This window comes from Erythrolamprus reginae, chromosome 4 (assembly GCF_031021105.1).
Source record: "Erythrolamprus reginae isolate rEryReg1 chromosome 4, rEryReg1.hap1, whole genome shotgun sequence".
NCBI lineage: Eukaryota > Metazoa > Chordata > Lepidosauria > Squamata > Dipsadidae > Erythrolamprus > Erythrolamprus reginae.
In genome coordinates, this window is record NC_091953.1 from 98,633,055 (window position 1) to 98,650,367 (window position 17,313).

Sequence of the window (17,313 nt, forward strand, 5' to 3'; positions counted from 1 at the left end):
CCTTGGAACATATTTTTACAATCCAACCAATCTGGCATTTACAGTGGGGGTGTCCCTCTGACTTTCCTGCCAATCAGCTTAAAGCTCTGTTGGGAGAATTGGCACTAGACTTACAGGGTGCGTTCCAAAAGTAATGCAATTATTTTTTTTAAAGTAATTTATTGAACAAATTTGAAAAAAACACTTAAAATTCTTCAAAGTACTGTCCTTGGGCCTCTACACATTTTTCCAGAGACTCTGCTATGACTGGTACATTCTAGCTAGTTTACAGATATTAAAATATAATAATAAAAACAACAACAACAAATAAATAAATAATAATAAAATAAATAAATAAAAATGAAAATAATAATGTCTAAAATTAAATCATAAGAAAATGCACGCATATAGACAAAAGTACTTGTGATTCTACTAGCCACAAGAAGATCAGGAGAGTGCCTGTCATACCCAACTTAAGGCAGCTGTTTCCAAGGAGTGGAGTTGCAAGGAGAAGATATGATATCACTCTCAGACTAACCTGAAAGTGGGGGAACTCTTAGTAAACATTGTCCTGCCACCCAGGTTTGGAAAATTCAGCCTCATAAATGTCCTATACTTGAGCTATAACCAATTTTAAAAGTGAGGTCCAGACCTTGGATTGCACTCAGAGGTACATGGGTAGCCAGTACAGCTCCTACAGCTGTGATGTAGCAGAGCTAATAGTATTTCATGAACATACAGGATATTGAATTTTAGACCAACTGATGCTTTGACGGTATCCACAGGGCAATTTCAGGAAGAGCTATTAATTGTTGAATTACATGCTAAGAAGTTGATATCAACTTTCAGCAATCACATATATTGATTTTCTCATGGAATTCTGCCACAATGAATTAGTCAGATCTTCCAGCAATTCATCCATCTATACAATCTATTAAAATTATTTTAATTTAAAACCAAAGTGAAGGGGAAGAATAAATTACAACAACTTTCTGTATTTATTGATTATGCATGTGTCACCAAGTGTTTTAGATGCAACCACAGGAGGGCTCCCAGAAAAGGTTTTGAAAAGTTGATAGAAACCCTTAAAAAACTCCCTCAAACTCCTTAAAAAGTGAATAGAAAGAAAGAGAAATTAAAGGAGAACAAAGAGAGGTGAATAAAAAAAGTTTGGGAAAGGTGGATTAGATTAGATTAGATTAGATTAGATTTATTGGATTTATATGCCGCCCCTCTCCGAAAACTCGGGGCGGCTCACAGCAAGACAAAAAACAATATATAATGACAATCCAATACCCACCAATCCAATTTCAGTTTTAAGCTAAAAATTCACAAAAACAACCCCAAGTATTAAAACAAATAAACAAAACACACATACAATCAATCTAATACCAAAACAACATGGGCAAGGGGGAGATGTTTCAGTTCCCCCATGCCTGACGGCAGAGGTGGGTTTTAAGAAGTTTGCGAAAGGCAAGGAGGGTGGGGGCAATCCTAATCTCAGGGGGGAGTTGGTTCCAGAGGGTTGGAGCCGCCACAGAGAAGGCTCTTCCCCTGGGTCCCGCCAGACGACATTGTTTAGTCGACGGGACCCGGAGAAGGCCAACTCTGTGGGACCGAACCGGTCGCTGGGATTCGTGCGGCAGAAGGCGGTCCCGAAGGTATTCTGGTCCAGTGCCATGAAGGGCTTTATAGGTCATAACCAACACTTTGAATTGTGACCGGAAACTGATCGGCAACCAATGCAGGCTGCGGAGTGTTGGAGTGATATGGGCATACTTAGAGAAGCCCATAATTGCTCTCGCAGCTGCATTCTGCACGATCTGAAGTTTCCGAACACTTTTCAAAGGTAGCCCCATGTAGAGAGCGTTACAGTAGTCGAACCTCGAGGTGATTAGGGCATGAGTGACTGTGAGCAATGACTCCCGGTCCAAGTAGGGCCGCAACTGGCGCACCAGGCGAACCTGGGCAAACGCCCCCCTCGTCACAGCTGAAAGATGTTTCTCTAGTGTGAGCTGTGGATCGAGGAGGACGCCCAAGTTGCGGACCCTCTCTGAAGGGGTCAATAATTCCCCCCCCAGGGTAATGGATGGACAGATCGAGTTGTCCTTGGGAGGCAAGACCCACAGCCACTCCGTCTTGTCTGGATTGAGTTTGAGTTTGTTGACACCCATCCAGGCCCCAACAGCCTCCAGGCACCGGCACATCACTTCCACTGCTTCGTTGACTGGGCATGGGGTGGAGATGTACAGCTGGGTATCATCGGCATATTGATGATACCTCACCCCATGTCCTTGGATGATCTCGCCCAGCGGTTTCATGTAGATATTAAATAGCAGGGGGGAGAGGACCGACCCCTGAGGCACCCCACAAGGGAGAGACCTCGAGGTCGACCTCTGACCCCCCACTAACACCGACTGCGACCGACCAGAGAGGTAGGAGGAGAACCACTGGAGAACAGTGCCTCCCACTCCCAACCCCTCCAGCCGGCGCAGAAGGATACCATGGTCGATGGTATCGAAAGCCGCTGAGAGGTCAAGGAGCACCAGGACAGAGGACAAGCCCCTGTCCCGGGCCCGCCAGAGATCATCCATCAACGCGACCAAAGCAGTTTCCGTGCTGTAGCCGGGCCTGAATCCAGACTGCCGAGGACCTAGATAATCGGCTTCTTCCAAGGACCGCTGGAGTTGAAGTGCCACCACCTTCTCGACAACCTTCCCCATAAAGGGAAGGTTGGAGACTGGACGGTAGTTATTAAGCACGGCTGGGTCCAGGGAAGGCTTCTTGAGGAGGGGGCGCACAAGTGCCTCCTTATAAAGGGCCGGGAAGGACCCCCTCCCCAAGGAGGCGTTGACAATCTCCTGGACCCAGCTCCGTGTCACCTCCCGACTGGCCGAAACCAGCCAAGAGGGACACGGATCCAGTAAACAGGTGGCGGAACTCACAGCTCCAATGGCCTTGTCCACTTCATCAGGTGACACCAAGTCAAACTCCGCCCAGACAGGTGGACAAAGACGTTTAGCCCCAGTCGCCTCAACTGACTCGTTGTCAGTCGACTCTGTTTTACAATTGGAGTCGAGGTCCGCCCGGATCCGAGCGATTTTATCAGCGAAAAACGTGTTAAAGTCCTCAGCACTGCTCTGCAAGGGCTCCCCAACTCCCCCCTGATTAAGAAGGGAGCGGGTCACCCTGAACAGAGCGGCTGGGCGGGATTCCGCTGATGCAATCAAGGCGGCATGGTACGCGCATCTTGCCGCCTTGAGCGCCACTTTGTAAGTCTTAATATGAGCTCTTACAAGTGTTCGATCGGATTCAGACTTACTCTTCCTCCATCGCTTCTCCAGACGTCTCTTCTGGCGCTTCAACTCCCGGAGCTCCTCGTTGTACCATGGGGCTCTACGGGGTCTAGTGCCGCGGAGAGGTCGCAACGGCGCAATCCGGTCAAGAGCCCCTACTGCAGCCCCTACTGATGCCGCTGAATGCCGCTGAATTCTGAAATTGGAAAACAGTAAGTAAAATACAAAGAAAAGATGATGGAGGATGGAGCCAAGCCAGACATGGAAGGGAAGATAGATAAATGGCTACAGATGTTTGGCTCTATGAAGGAGAGTTTTAAAGTGATGGAAAGTGAATTAGGGAGCCTCGTTAATGATGTGCAAGGGCTTAAAAAGGGCTTGCAAGAGCAAAAAGAGAAAATTGAAACAATTGAAAAAGAAATGAAAGCCCAATGAAAGGCAAATGATATCACAATATCATTGTTTGATAACACAAACTGTGTTCAGTTCTGGAGACCTCACCTACAAAAAGATATTGACAAAATTGAACGGGTCCAAAGACGGGCTACAAGAAGGGTGGAAGGTCTTAAGCATAAAACATATCAGGAAAGACTTAATGAACTCAATCTGTATAGTCTGGAGGACAGAAGGAAAAGGGGGGACACAATCAAAACATTTAAATATGTCAAAGGGTTAAATAAGGTTCAGGAGGGAAGTGTTTTTAATAGGAAAGTGAACACAAGAACAAGGGGACACAATCTGAAGTTAGTTGGGGGAAAGATAAAAAGCAACATGAAAAAATATTATTTTACTGAAAGAGTAGTAGATCCTTGGAACAAAGTTCCAGTAGACGTGGTTGGTAAATCCACAGTAACTGAATTTAAACATGCCTGGGATAAACATATATCCATCCTAAGATAAAATACAGGAAATAGTATAAGGGCAGACTAGATGAAACATGAGGTCTTTTTCTGCCGTCAGTCTTCTATGTTTCTATGTTTCTATATTATAAAACAAAAAAAAATTCAGAATAGCGAGTTTAGATCACCAGAGGAGACGTAACTTACGTTTTCATGACTTTAAGCCTGGGTTTGGAGAAGGACTGAAATTACCTGAGGCAATTCAACAATGGCTCAAAGCAAATTACGTAGATAGTGATGAACAAGACATTGAGTGGGCCCATTGGAGTATCAGCCACAGAGACCCGCAAAGACAAAGAGATATTGTTGTTGTGTTTGCAAGTGAAAGGAAGGCTGAAAAGCTTTATAAACATTTATGATGGCAGATCTTAAATACGATGGAAATGAGATAAGAATTTTAAGGAATCTCTCTAGGCAGACTCTACAGGAAAGGGCTGCATAGAGACCAATTACAACTCTTTTGTTCTGGAATGTTGTCAAATTTACATGGGGATTTCCTGCAGCCGTTCTGGTGTATTAAGGAAATCAGATGTATAGAGCACACACATTTAAGGGGGGAAGAAATTTGTTGCAACAACTGGGCATAGAAATTGAAGAATGGAGAGATCAAAGAGGGGAAAGCGGAGAATCCAGTGGGGCAAGAGTTGCAGCTGTTGAAGGAGGAAGGGCTGCTATAACAACTGATTCAAGTGGAAGGGGAACTCCAGAGGATACCCTTCAGGCAAAGCTGGAGGAGAAGGGAAGAGAAGAACAACTGAGGGTCCTAGAGGCACATATTGCAGCTTTAACCTTGCTGTTCAGTTCGGGTCGTATGTGACCCGAAGCCAAGTTTGAGTCCCTGTAAAAAATTTTCCCTGCATATCTGAAACTTGAAATTTCATGACTTTTCATAATTTCAGGGGTTCTCTCTATGAGAATTTTTTTTGGGGGGTGGGGGGTTTCTTTCTTGCTTAAAAACAAAAAGTCACACTAGTTGTGTTCCTGTGTCACCCTGACCCGGACCGAAAACTCTTCATTTGAAGTGCTTATGTTTGGTCAATTTGAATACTTTTTTCACTTGGAAAGTAGTCCGAACATTTCTGCACACAATGATATGAAAATTGAAATGAAAAAAGTAATTCTTATTGGTTTATTTTGCTGATAGAATGCATGCCCCCCGTTTTTGTGAAATATTTTTCAATTTATGGATAGTTTTGCTTGCAAAATGTGTTCAATTTTACTAAAGTTGGTGTGGGATTGGTAGTTTGAACATTTCTGAATATAAGAAAAATATAAATGAACTGAAAGAAATGTTTCTTATTGGTTGTTTACAATCATAAATAAGCCCTCCCCCCCCTTGGCTGCTTGCAAACATTTTCACTTTATATTTACGCAAGCTTCAAATTCGAAATATTTTTAATATCTTATGCATTCATTTACTCAATTTAACATTGCTGATCATCAAAACAATATTTTTGGGGTGGTGGCTAATTCTTTTCTGGGCAAAAAAAAATCATCACTTGGAGTCTGTTTCTGTTCATATATGACCGGACCAAAAAGAATTTTTTTTAGGTACTTGAATTTGATCTTTTTGAAAACTTTTTCAACTGGAAAACTAGTTTGAACATTTATGAACATAATGATATGAAAATTGAACTGAAAAAATGAGGCTTATATTTTTATTTTTATCAAAAAGCCCCTCCCCCCATGTTTTCTGAATTTTTTTTCAATTTATACTTTTTTTTAGGCTACAAATCTCTAAGGAATATTCCCCCAAAAGTTTTGATATACTAAATTGAACAATCCTGAACATAAGAAAAATAGAAATGAACTGAAAATAATGATTCTTATTGATTTATTTTTTGCCACAAAAGGGCCACCCCCGGCCTTATAAACCTAAAAAAAATCCACAAACACGGGGGGGAGGCACATTTATGTGCAAAATAAACCAATAAGGATTAATTTTTTCAGTTCAATTTTCATTCCATTGTGTGCAGAAATGTTCAAACTTGTTTCCAGGTGAAAAAAGCTTTCAAAAAGACCAAATATAAGTACCTAAAATGATCAATTTGCAGTCTGGGTCAAATAGACCCGGGAACATAAGATTAGGGAGTTTTCTTGAACTGAACAGCAAGGTTAAGAAGAGAAAAAGGGAAGAAACCAGGAAATTGAAGAAATTGCTGAAGTGAAGACTTGTCAATGACTCTTTCTTTTTTGTAATTGCTTTTTGGAGCCTTCTTTCTGTCAGGTTTCCCTTCTTCTTTTTATGGAGGGAAGGGAATAGCAGAATACAAAAAGAACTGAATGTTAAAGGAAGAATTAAGGAAGGGAGTGAGGGGACTTTAAAAAATTGTTATTAAGAGAGCCAGATGGTGGAGTTGTAATCAGGATTGGTGCCTTCAGGGAAGAACAAGTATTCAACTTGTTGCCCTTCCCTAGAGGAGAGGGGGATCAAGGTGGTAGGATCTTGGGGTGGGTGTGTGTGAGCGGGGTAAAGAGGAGAAAAATAAGTAAATTAGGAAAATTACAAATAGGAAAAGGGAACATAATTATAGATAATTTGTGATTGGACTATTATGGCTTTAAATATGAATGGATTGGGATCGAATTTGAAATGTTATAGAATATTAAGGATGGCCAGGGATAATTGGGTGGATATTATGGTTTTAACAGAAATACATAAACAACATCAAAGAAGTGATAAACGTATAATTGATAATAATTGGAAATCAATATATGAGTTTTGGGGTAACCAAAATACTAAAGGTGTGGCAATTCTTATTCATCAAAGGGTTCCATTCAAACTTATAATATCCTAGAGACGTGGAGGATGTGAGAGATTGTCATCACCCTGAAAATGGACAGGGATTTAAGGGACCCTGGTTCCTATCATCCTATCAGTTTGGCAAATCAGGATTATAAAATATTTATGAAGATATTGGCAAATAGAATTGAGAATATTTTGCCAAAAACCATTGAGGAAGATCAATATAGGTTTGTAAAGGGAAGGAAGATAAGTGAACCAATAAGAACTGCTGTCATTGTGATGCACCATGTTACCATGTAACTAACAGGAAATTGAGAATTTTGAAATTAGATGTGTATAAAGTCTTTGATAAGATTAACCATAGTTATTTATATAAATTATGTAAGGAGTTAAATATGGGAGATACATTTTCTGAGATTATAAAGGGAATCTATAGTAACAACTTTCTGGATTTATTTATGATCTTTCAAATAAATACAAGGCTATTAAAAGCACTTTGAATCAAAATGACTAAAATAGTAGTTTTAAGTTATTCATGCCCATCAGTATGTATGTCTATTGATTTGCATGTTCTTTTGGTGCTACTGGTATATAGATAATAAAACTAGTAATGATATTGTTATCTATACTTATGGAAAGCAATAACTACAATGTGATATGAGTTTTCCTTTTTTATACAATGCATTATTTATTTTCTTTAGAAATTACATGCAACTCTCCAAGAATATCTAATGGTACTTTCCGACCTCAAAGAACTATATATCAGGATGGGGATTTAATTCAAATTCGTTGTGACACTGGATTTACTTTTGAACCAGATAATGGAGAAAAGGTGATTGAATGCACAAAGAATGGATGGTCCCCTCCACCAAAATGTAGCAGTAAGTAGAACTACTGTACATTACAATGAAAGTAGAATGGCTGATATTTTTAATTCTGTATAAAGTGTGGCAGACAGAGCCATATCTGAGGGCATGCGAGGTGTTTCCCTATGTCAGCTGTTTTGGGGTAGTCTGTGACACAGAGATTTTCTCCCACAGCTGACAACCGGTTGGGCAATTCAGGCCTGGCCAGGCCCCAGGGCGTGTCTCCTCTTTGCTGATCTGAGCGAGTCTGGTGTACACCTGCCTACTTCGCCAATTACGCATGTGCCAACATAAGGGGAAAGGAGTGCTATGTTCATACTGAGTTGTAATTGGTTGGGGTTACTGCGCAGTCTGATTGGTTGCTATACTGTTGCTGGGTTGTTAAAGAAGTAGTGGGAGATTCCTGGCTAGTCAATTGGTCGGTCTTACCATTGCGCCGGCTATATATTGAGCTGTCATTCCTCACCATGTCGTTCCTGGTCAGAAGTTAACAAGCTGTTGTTGTTGCCGACTTTGACTCCAGTTCCTTCCAACTTAACAGTTTTGGCAGCCGAGCAAAAAAGGGTTCTCCATCACTTTTTCTGAGAGCAGAATAGATAAAATTGCATCATTGCATTTCTACAAATTTATCTTAAACAGAGTCTTTTTAGATACAGTATGTGGGAACCATGCAAGTAACATGCTCTAAACAAAATGTATAACATTTGCTTATCAAATGAAGAATAACCAAGATTATAGGCCAATTCATGGGCAAATAGATATACATGTCAAAAAGGAGAGGTATATATGGCCAGTATTATTTTCACTTGGTAAATAATAGATACAAATTATAGGCTGGTGAACCTTCTGTTGAACAAAAGAAACAACAAGGATGAAAGTCAGTGAAGGGCTGCTTGTCTTTAGTGCTACCGGTGCACTCTCCGAGGGTGTAGTGAGTGTGTGTGCTTCCAGGGGGTGCGGGATTGTCTGTTGGCATGAGATTTAGCTTCTGCGTATGTGCAGCAAGTGAAATCTCATGCGTGGATGTGTGCATGAGTGAGATTTCTGCGAATGTGCAGAAGCAAAAATCGTCAAAAATTGCCAAAATCTCGCTTACGTGAGCATCCTCATTTGAGATTTTGCTTGCTATGCATGTGAAGAAGGCAAATCTCACATGGAGGCACACATGTGCACTTCAGGGATCAGCAGTTCTGTGCGCATCCTGGAATTTCCTACTGGGTTGGAGCACCAAACTGTATAAGCAGTAGCCCATCAGTGCTTAAAGTTGCTAAACAGCTGGAAACATTGATCATTACAGTATGGTATGCATAGCTTTACAGAGAAAAGGGAAAGAGTAATGTATTACAACTGCACAAACAAATTCATTTCCTCGTTGGTATACAGACATTTGTTTATAAATAATTTTTATTTGTTTGTTGCTTTATTTATTTAATGGTATTAGAGAAGATATGTGCACCAATGTTTGGTCCTATAGCATTGTTTGAAAAATATTCAAACAACAATGTATGTTGCTGTCACTGATCTTAAGGCAGCTTTTGATTCTATATTCAGGATCAAATGGGAGTAACTGGAAGTTGCATCAATTGATCATAAGTTTCTCCATTTAGAAGTGTAGAGGTGCAGTGGTTAGAATTCTCACTGCTCACTGCCAGGAGTTCGAATTTGATGAGCTGAAGGTTGACTCAGGCTTCCATCCTTCTAAGATCAATAAAATGAGAGCCCAGAGTGTTGGGGAAAATATGTTGATTCTGTAATATGCTTAGAGAGGGCAGTAAAGCACTATGAAGCAGTATATAAGTCTAAGAGCTATTATTATTGCTGTTTAATTTGTGCTTTGCATATCAATATGACATTTATGATCAGATATTCAATTTTGGTCATTTTATCCAATATGCAAGAATTTCACTCAAAACCACTTACAACTCTATTTTTTAAAAAAATATTTATTTGTTTGTTTGTTTGTTTATTATTTTTGAACATACATCAATATCTATACATGAACAGTGAGGCATCAGGGTATCATTCCATTGAATACAAGTAGTAGTGTTAGTATTATTTGTTACTTACATCATTTGTGTTAAAATATTGGCCTTCGTTATTTAATTGTTCCACCATTCTAATGACAATAACAATATCATAAAAACATTCATAGTGTTGCCATCTTTCAACATCTAAAATTTATATCTAGCTATTACCGTATTTTTGGAGTATAAAATGCACTCCCCCCCCCATAATACATGCTGAAAATTTATATTCCGAATGTAGCCCCACCCACCCACAGGCCCCCACCCTTCGGCCTCTACACATTCTCTTCCTGGCTGTAGAGATTGCCACAGACAATGTCTTGTGCTTTTGGGATCTATGCCTTGTATTTTCAGCTTCAAAATGCTCCTTTTGAGAGCCGATCAAGGCTGCAGGGATCACCAAAGCACATTAATGCCAATCGCCACCTCCATGCATTGCATTTTAGGCCTCCACGTGCCCCATTTTTCTCCTCAGTCACATCGCATTTTCAGGTGGCAATTGGCGGCAATGCGATTTGGTGATCCCTGAAGCCTTGAATGGTTCTCAAACAGAGTGTTTGGAGACTGAAAATGTGAGGTGCAGAGCCCAAAATTGCAACCCATAATAGCTTTTCTTACTGCTTCCATTTGTCATCTGCTTTACTCACTCAAGCTCCCTCCGATGATTAGCTGTGCTTTTGAAGATACTTATCAGACCCAATGCAGTATGTATGTGAAGTGAGAGAGGGTGTGCACATGCTCACAACCAAAAAACTCATGTGTTGAAGTTGACCAGGCTAAGGACATTGGCCAGACAAATAACTAGTAGGCAGAGGAAGATTTTCCCCCCTATTTTCCTTTCCCAAAACTAAGGTGCATTTTATACTTCAATGTGTCATATACTCCAAAAAATATGGTAATTTTAATACATTACAGTGTTCCCTCGATTTTCACGGGTTCGAACTTCGCGAAAAGTCTATACCACGGTTTTTCAAAAATATTAATTAAAAAATATTTCATGGTTTTTCCCCCTGTACCACGGTTTTTCCTGTCCAATGACATCATAAGTCATCACCAAACTTTTGTCCGCCTTTAATAAATTTTTTTAAAATAAACTTTAATAAATAAACATGGTGAGTAATAATCTAAATGGTGGCTAAGGGAATGGGAAATTGTAATTTAGGGATTTAAAGTGTTAAGGGAAGGCTTGTAATACTGTTCATAGCCAAAAATAGTGTATTTACTTCCGCATCGCTACTTTGCGGAAATTTGACTTTCGCGGGCGGTCTTGGAACGCATCCCTTGCAAAAATTGAGGGAACACTGTATATAGAAATATGTATAATATTATTCCCCCTATTTCTTCTTTCTGCCTCTATTCTAACTCCTAGTAAGGGCAATCTTGTGCTATAAAAGATTTTATACATCATTACCCATTTATCCATCCTCTTGCCCATTTTCATATTTTAATTGTTATTTGTTTTTGACTTGTCTCCCAAATTCCTATCTTGGGTCTTCATCTCTATCTACATCTTTCCTGCTTAACCTAAGTATTTCTTCCATCTCTACTATCTTTGACTGCCTCAAGAGGATTTGCCCAAGGCTCTATTTTCTTTTCAAGAATATCTTTCAGTTTATCCAATATCATGTTTTGGTCTTTTAGCATGTATTTTCCCTGAATTATTTCCTAAGTCTTTATTGCCTTCTTATCTTCTTGTTTTATTTGTTGATTTGTCTGTTCTATCTTTCCCCCTGTTCTCTCTATTATCTCCTCTATTTCCTGGGCTTTCTGATCATTATTAATTATCCTTTGTAGAACACTTTCTAACTTCTCACTTATGTTATTAATTAAATCAGTAGTTCTCAAGTTTTCTAATGCTGTGAACCCTTAATAGAGTTCCTCATGTTGTGGTGACCCCCAACCACAAGTGTAGTGCCAATTCTCCCAACAGAACTTTAAGCTGATTGACAGGAAGATTAGAGAGACACCCCCACTGTAAATGCCTGATTGGTCGGATTGTAAAAATATCTTTCAAGGTGCCAGAATATAAATTTTAGTTCCTAACACTAAGGGAAATTTGTCTTTTCCTATGGTCTTTGGAGACCCCTGTGAAATGGTCATTTAACCCCCAAAGGGCTCCTGACTCCCAGATTCAGAACCACTGCATTAAATATTTTATCTCCCTGTGATTCCTTATCACAGTGATTTTCAACCTTTTTTGAGCCACGGCACATTTTTTACATTTGCGAAACCCTGGGGCACATTGTGTGGGAGGGGGCGGCTAAAAAAAGTTTGGACAAAAAAAATCTCTCTCTCTCTCTCTTCCTCCCCTTCACTCTATTTCTTTCTCCCTTCCTCTCTCTCCCTTCCTTCCTCTTTCTTTCTCTCTCTCTCCATCCCTCTTTCTTTCTCTTCCTTCCTCTTTTTTGCTCTCTTACTCCCTCCCTCCCTCTATGTCTTTCTCTCTCTCTCCTTCCCTCCCTCTTTCTCTCTCTCTCTTGCTTTCTTTCTCTCTCTTGCTCTCTCTCTCTTTCTTTCTCTTGTTTTCTTTCTTTCTTTCTCTTTTGTTCTCTTTCTCTTTCTCTCGCTCTTTCTCTCTCTTGCTTTCTTTCTTTCTCTCTCTCTCTTGCTTTCTCTCTCTCTTGCTTTCTTTCTCTCTGAGCTTCACGGCACACCTGACCATGTCTCGCGGCACACTAGTGTGCCATGGCACACTGGTTGAAAAACACTGCCTTATCATAACATCATAAATGCTTTGAAACATCGACACCATTTTTTTTGCAACCCACTTATTTCCCTCTACTAAAACATCTTCTCTTCCTTTGATAAGTCTAAATATAGCTCAGTAGCCCCAGTTTCTCAATTATCTTTGATCTCAGAAAGTCAATCTGGAAATTGTTGGCTCAATCTTGATGTTGCTCCTCAGGGAATACTTTATGTCTCATAATTAGTGAATTTAGTTCTTTTTAGGGTATCCAGGAAGATTTCAAAATATCTCCTTCAATCCACTCTGTAAGATCAAACATAACTACTGATATTGAAAGTCAATTTATCTTCTGTGTTTTCACCATTAGAGTTCCAGTAATCATAAAGTAGATAAGTATAATATAGAGCAGTAGGTAGCACAGCAGTCCTGCAGGTGTTATTTATTTCCACTTCTCTGTCTTATCAGTATTTTCCACAGGGTTATATGAGTATAATCTCTATTCCATTCACCAGTAGGTGGCACGTTCAGTTTAACTCTCAACATTGCACAAATTCTAACAGGTTCAGCGGTATTTATTAAAACAAATAATCAAAATTCTAACAAGTAATTCCAGCATTTTAAAATGCCTTATTGCCAATAAAAGGTTTTAGGTTTATACTTGGGTTTTTGAAACTCTGTGTTTTGTACTCATTTTATTATGTAAGCCACCCTGAATCCCTTGGAGAAGGGCAGCCTAGAAATCCAAGTAAATAAATAAATAAATAAATCTTCCAATGCATCAGTATGAGTACTTTGTCATAACTTTGTTGGTAATCCATCTGTGCAAACTTCTTGCAACAGAATAGAAATTTTAGTGCCTAACACCAAGGGAAAAAATCACTGTTTTTTCAGCTTTTTGCTGAGGCAGCACTTGCTGTCTTATTTATTATTATTAATTGGATTTGTATGCCGGAAGACTTATGCTGTCCTCCCAATGCTGCCTTTGTATGTATGGCTGTGGGTTTTGCCTCCCAAGGACAACTCCATCTGTCCATCCATCACCCTGGGGGGGGAGTCACTAACCCCCTCAGAGAGGGTTCGCAACTTGGGCATCCTCCTCGATCCACAGCTCACATTAGAGAAACATCTTGGCGAGGGGGGCGTTTGCCCAGGTTCGCCTGGTGCACCAGTTGCGGCCCTATTTGGACCGGGAGTCACTGCTCACAGTCACTCATGCCCTCATCACCTCAAGGCTCGACTACTGTAATGCTCTCTACATGGGGCTACCTTTGAAAAGTGTTCGGAAACTTCAGATCATGCAGAATGCAGCTGCGAGAGCTATCATGGACTTTCCTAAATTTGTCCATGTCACACCAACACTCCGCAGTCTGCATTGGTTGCCGATCAGTTTCCGGTCACAATTCAAAGTGTTGGTTATGACCTATAAAGCCCTTCATGGCACTGGACCAGAATATCTCCGGGACCGCCTTCTGCCGCACAAATCCCAGCGACCAGTTAGGTCCCACAGAGTTGGCCTTCTCCGGGTCCCGTCAACTAAACAATGTCATTTGGCGGGACCCAGGGGAAGAGCCTTCTCTGTGGCGGCCCCGACCCTTTGGAACCAACTCCCCCCAGATATCAGAGTTGCCCCCACCCTCCTAGCCTTTCGTAAGCTCCTTAAAACCCACCTCTGTCGTCAGGCATGGGGGAATTGACATGTTCCTTCCCCCTAGGCTTATAAAATTTGTGCATGGTATGCTAGTGTGTATGATTGGTTTTAATTTGTGGTGTTTTTAAAAGTAATTTAAATATTGGATTTGTCGTACATTGTATTGCTATTGCTGTGAGCCGCCCCGAGTCTGTGGAGAGGGGCGGCATACAAATCTGATTAAACTTGAAACTTGAAACTTGTTTTTATTAGTAATAGTATGGTTTATTGCAGTCTACCAGGTTTTTGGCATTTTTAGCTACCTAATACTGATTCACTCCAGCTGCAGCTAGGCTCCAGGGCATGCAAGCACAATGCTACATATTGTTGAGGGGAAGGGGAACCCCCAAAATATGAAGGAGTGTCCTGGGCAAACCACGTCTTTTAGAAAAAAACAACAACCTCTCTTGTCCTTTAGCCCTTTTGCTCCTAAAAGGAGAGAGAAAGGCCCTTTGGTTTTCAGGATTCATTCGGATCCTCAGCACAGGAAAGGAAGCCCATTTAGAGAACCACTGCAGGGTTGCTTTAAAAGAGTTTAATCTTCAAAGAATGGTTTCTCTTGAAACTGGTCTCTGTGGGTGGGGTTTCTTTTTTTGTATGTGAAAATTGTGTGCAAAAATATAAGGTTTTTTAGGTGTAATAGAGGCTATACTGAGGCTGCAGCACTGTATGGAACGACTGCAAGGAATATTAATCCTTCTGTCCTCCACCATTAGGTCAGAACTAAAGAAGCTTCTTGGATTAGAAGCAAAGTTTCCTTTTGAAAATGCATGATTGGGACAATCTGGATAACTGCGAATATCTAGAGACAACATGCCCAGGAGAGCTGCAAGGCATAACTTAATCCATGGCAGTATTTGTTAGTATTTTTTAAGCTAAATCATTTTTTGCATTAAATTAGTTGGGTTGGCTGACCTGTATAATTCAGCACACAAAGCCAGAACTGGTTGGTGGGTTGGTTCATTATATGGTACTTTGGTTGGAGATTATGGAAGTTATATAGCACAGGGTTAGGATTAGGGTTAAAGGTTTAGAAGTAGAGTAGGTATGGGAAAGATCAAAGCTACTTTGAGTCACCAAGTGATGAAAAGCTATTTATCTCACCTCAAACATGGGGGAGGGGAAATCATGAATGTAAAAAAATACTTGTTACAAGATTATTATTGGCTTCCTTATAATAGGCTAAAAAATAATTGTCTGTGGTTCACTGTTTTCTGTGAACCCAACCAGTATACTCCATTTTTAATGTCATTCAAACTAGATTTATCTTCTCCTTTGATAAAGTTGTTAGTGCAATAGATGATTGGTTAGCTACAGACATAATATAACAAGACTTTCAAACAGTCTGGTTCTCTTTCACAAAATGGTAAAAGAAGAGCTAGATGACACAATTGTTAAAAGATTCGCAGTTGGCAGAATGACCTACACTCTAAGAATGATGGTTCTACTTAGTGAGGTTCCACTGCAGCTTGTCATGACAAGGAGTGGGGTAGAGTGGACGGGTAGGATGGGCGTGCAGAAGAGAGGCCATGCAAGGTCAGGCACCCTTCAATGTGAATGACATCGAGTTGGCCATGCCCACCCAGTCACATACCCATCCAGTCACATCACCACACACCCATGCCTACCCAGATGGTCATTAGGGCAGAGAACCTGTTGTTAAATTATTTGAATCCCACCACTGGAATGATTGCCGTCCGGTTGCACTTACATCCATCTTTATGAAATGTTTTCAGAGACTGATAAAGACATTATTGTATGTAGCTTCCCTGAAGCATTTGACTCATTTCAGTTTGCTTACCATTCAAATCTTTCCACAGAGGAGGATGCTATTTCTTCTGTTCTTCAACTGGGCTTGGCTCATGTGAAGGAAAGTAACAGTTTTGTGCAAATGCTATGTGTTGACTTCAGTTTGGCATTTAATCCAATCATTCCCCAGTATCTAGTAGACAAATTGAACCTCTTAGGCTTTAATAGTCCTTTGTGCAACTGCATTCTTGATTGCAGATTTCACTATGACACGTTCCGCTATGACAGTTTCCACTATGTGCAAGTTGAGGCTAATATTGACAGGTTTCACTTTGTGCAAACTGGGACTAATATTTCTAACACCATTTTCTGGAGTGCAGGTTCTCTTCAGGGCTTGTTTGTTTGTTTGTTTATATATACACAAACAAACAAACAAACAAACAAACAAACAAACAAACAGCAACCACTGTTCCCTGTAAGCTGTGTGGAGATGCGGCCGTGCACCCAACAACAAACTGCCATGCAGCTTTTTCTAATGCTGCACAGTCGTGATGCATAGGGTGGGAGGGAAGGAAACATCACGTCTCTGGCAACAATATGGCTTTGACTTGGACAGCCACTTCTGCTCTTGCTAGAGCCTAGCTGGCTCATGCCTAGCCACGCCCCTCAGCTGCCCGGTTGGCAACAGGCTAAACCAATCACCACAAGAATGCAGCTCCTCCTCTACACAGAAAAGAGGCACTGAGAGAAGGGGCGGGAGGGTAGAAGGGACTTTCAGAAGGTAAAGGGCATGAAAATGAAATATTTCTTCAAGGAAAATGCTTCAGGTGGCTGTGGCTTTCTGTACTGCTTAGAAATAGAAGTCCCTTCCAGCAAGCCGGCGATATATTTTACAAGTAAAATAAGTTACCCATTTAAACTTGATTCATTTCTAGTAACAAAAGAGGTAATTTTGTAATAAAATAAATATTGTTACTTCAAATGGGAACATACCGTACTTAACCCTGTGTAATTAAACCTTTTCTTCCAACTAATCATCACACCCAAGAGGATTGTTAATGTGAGTCCTGCTGACTTTTGAGTTTTAGTAACTGAAAATGATTTTACAATCAACATGTCACAAATCATTAGAATTCTTCTTTTATACAGAGATCATGCTCAAATGTTCAACTCTGTGCCCCAACCAGTTCTTATGTCCCTGCGCCACATAAACTGATGCTGCAAAGTTGTACACAGCCAGACTGCTTCAAGGAATTGTACAGTGCAATACATAACAATATATAACAGAATATTATGAGTACTGGAGATTTTTGTTTGGCTTCTGATTGTCTTTCTTGTTTTTATTGAATTTTCTGTATACTGCTTCTTTTTGAAATAAGCA

At 40.4% G+C, this 17,313-nt stretch overlaps 1 protein-coding gene across 7 annotated transcripts in view; it reads left to right on the plus strand.

The window, feature by feature from the left end:
- The window catches only part of LOC139166873 (complement factor H-like), a 1,233,958-nt gene that overhangs the window by 31,747 nt on the left and 1,184,898 nt on the right, over window positions 1–17,313 (plus strand). For all 7 annotated transcript variants that reach the window (XM_070751055.1, XM_070751048.1, XM_070751051.1 and 4 more), the window contains one exon: window positions 7,622–7,801. In XM_070751055.1, the coding sequence (XP_070607156.1) occupies window positions 7,622–7,801 (180 nt within the window). The remainder of the gene's footprint in view (window positions 1–7,621; window positions 7,802–17,313) is intronic.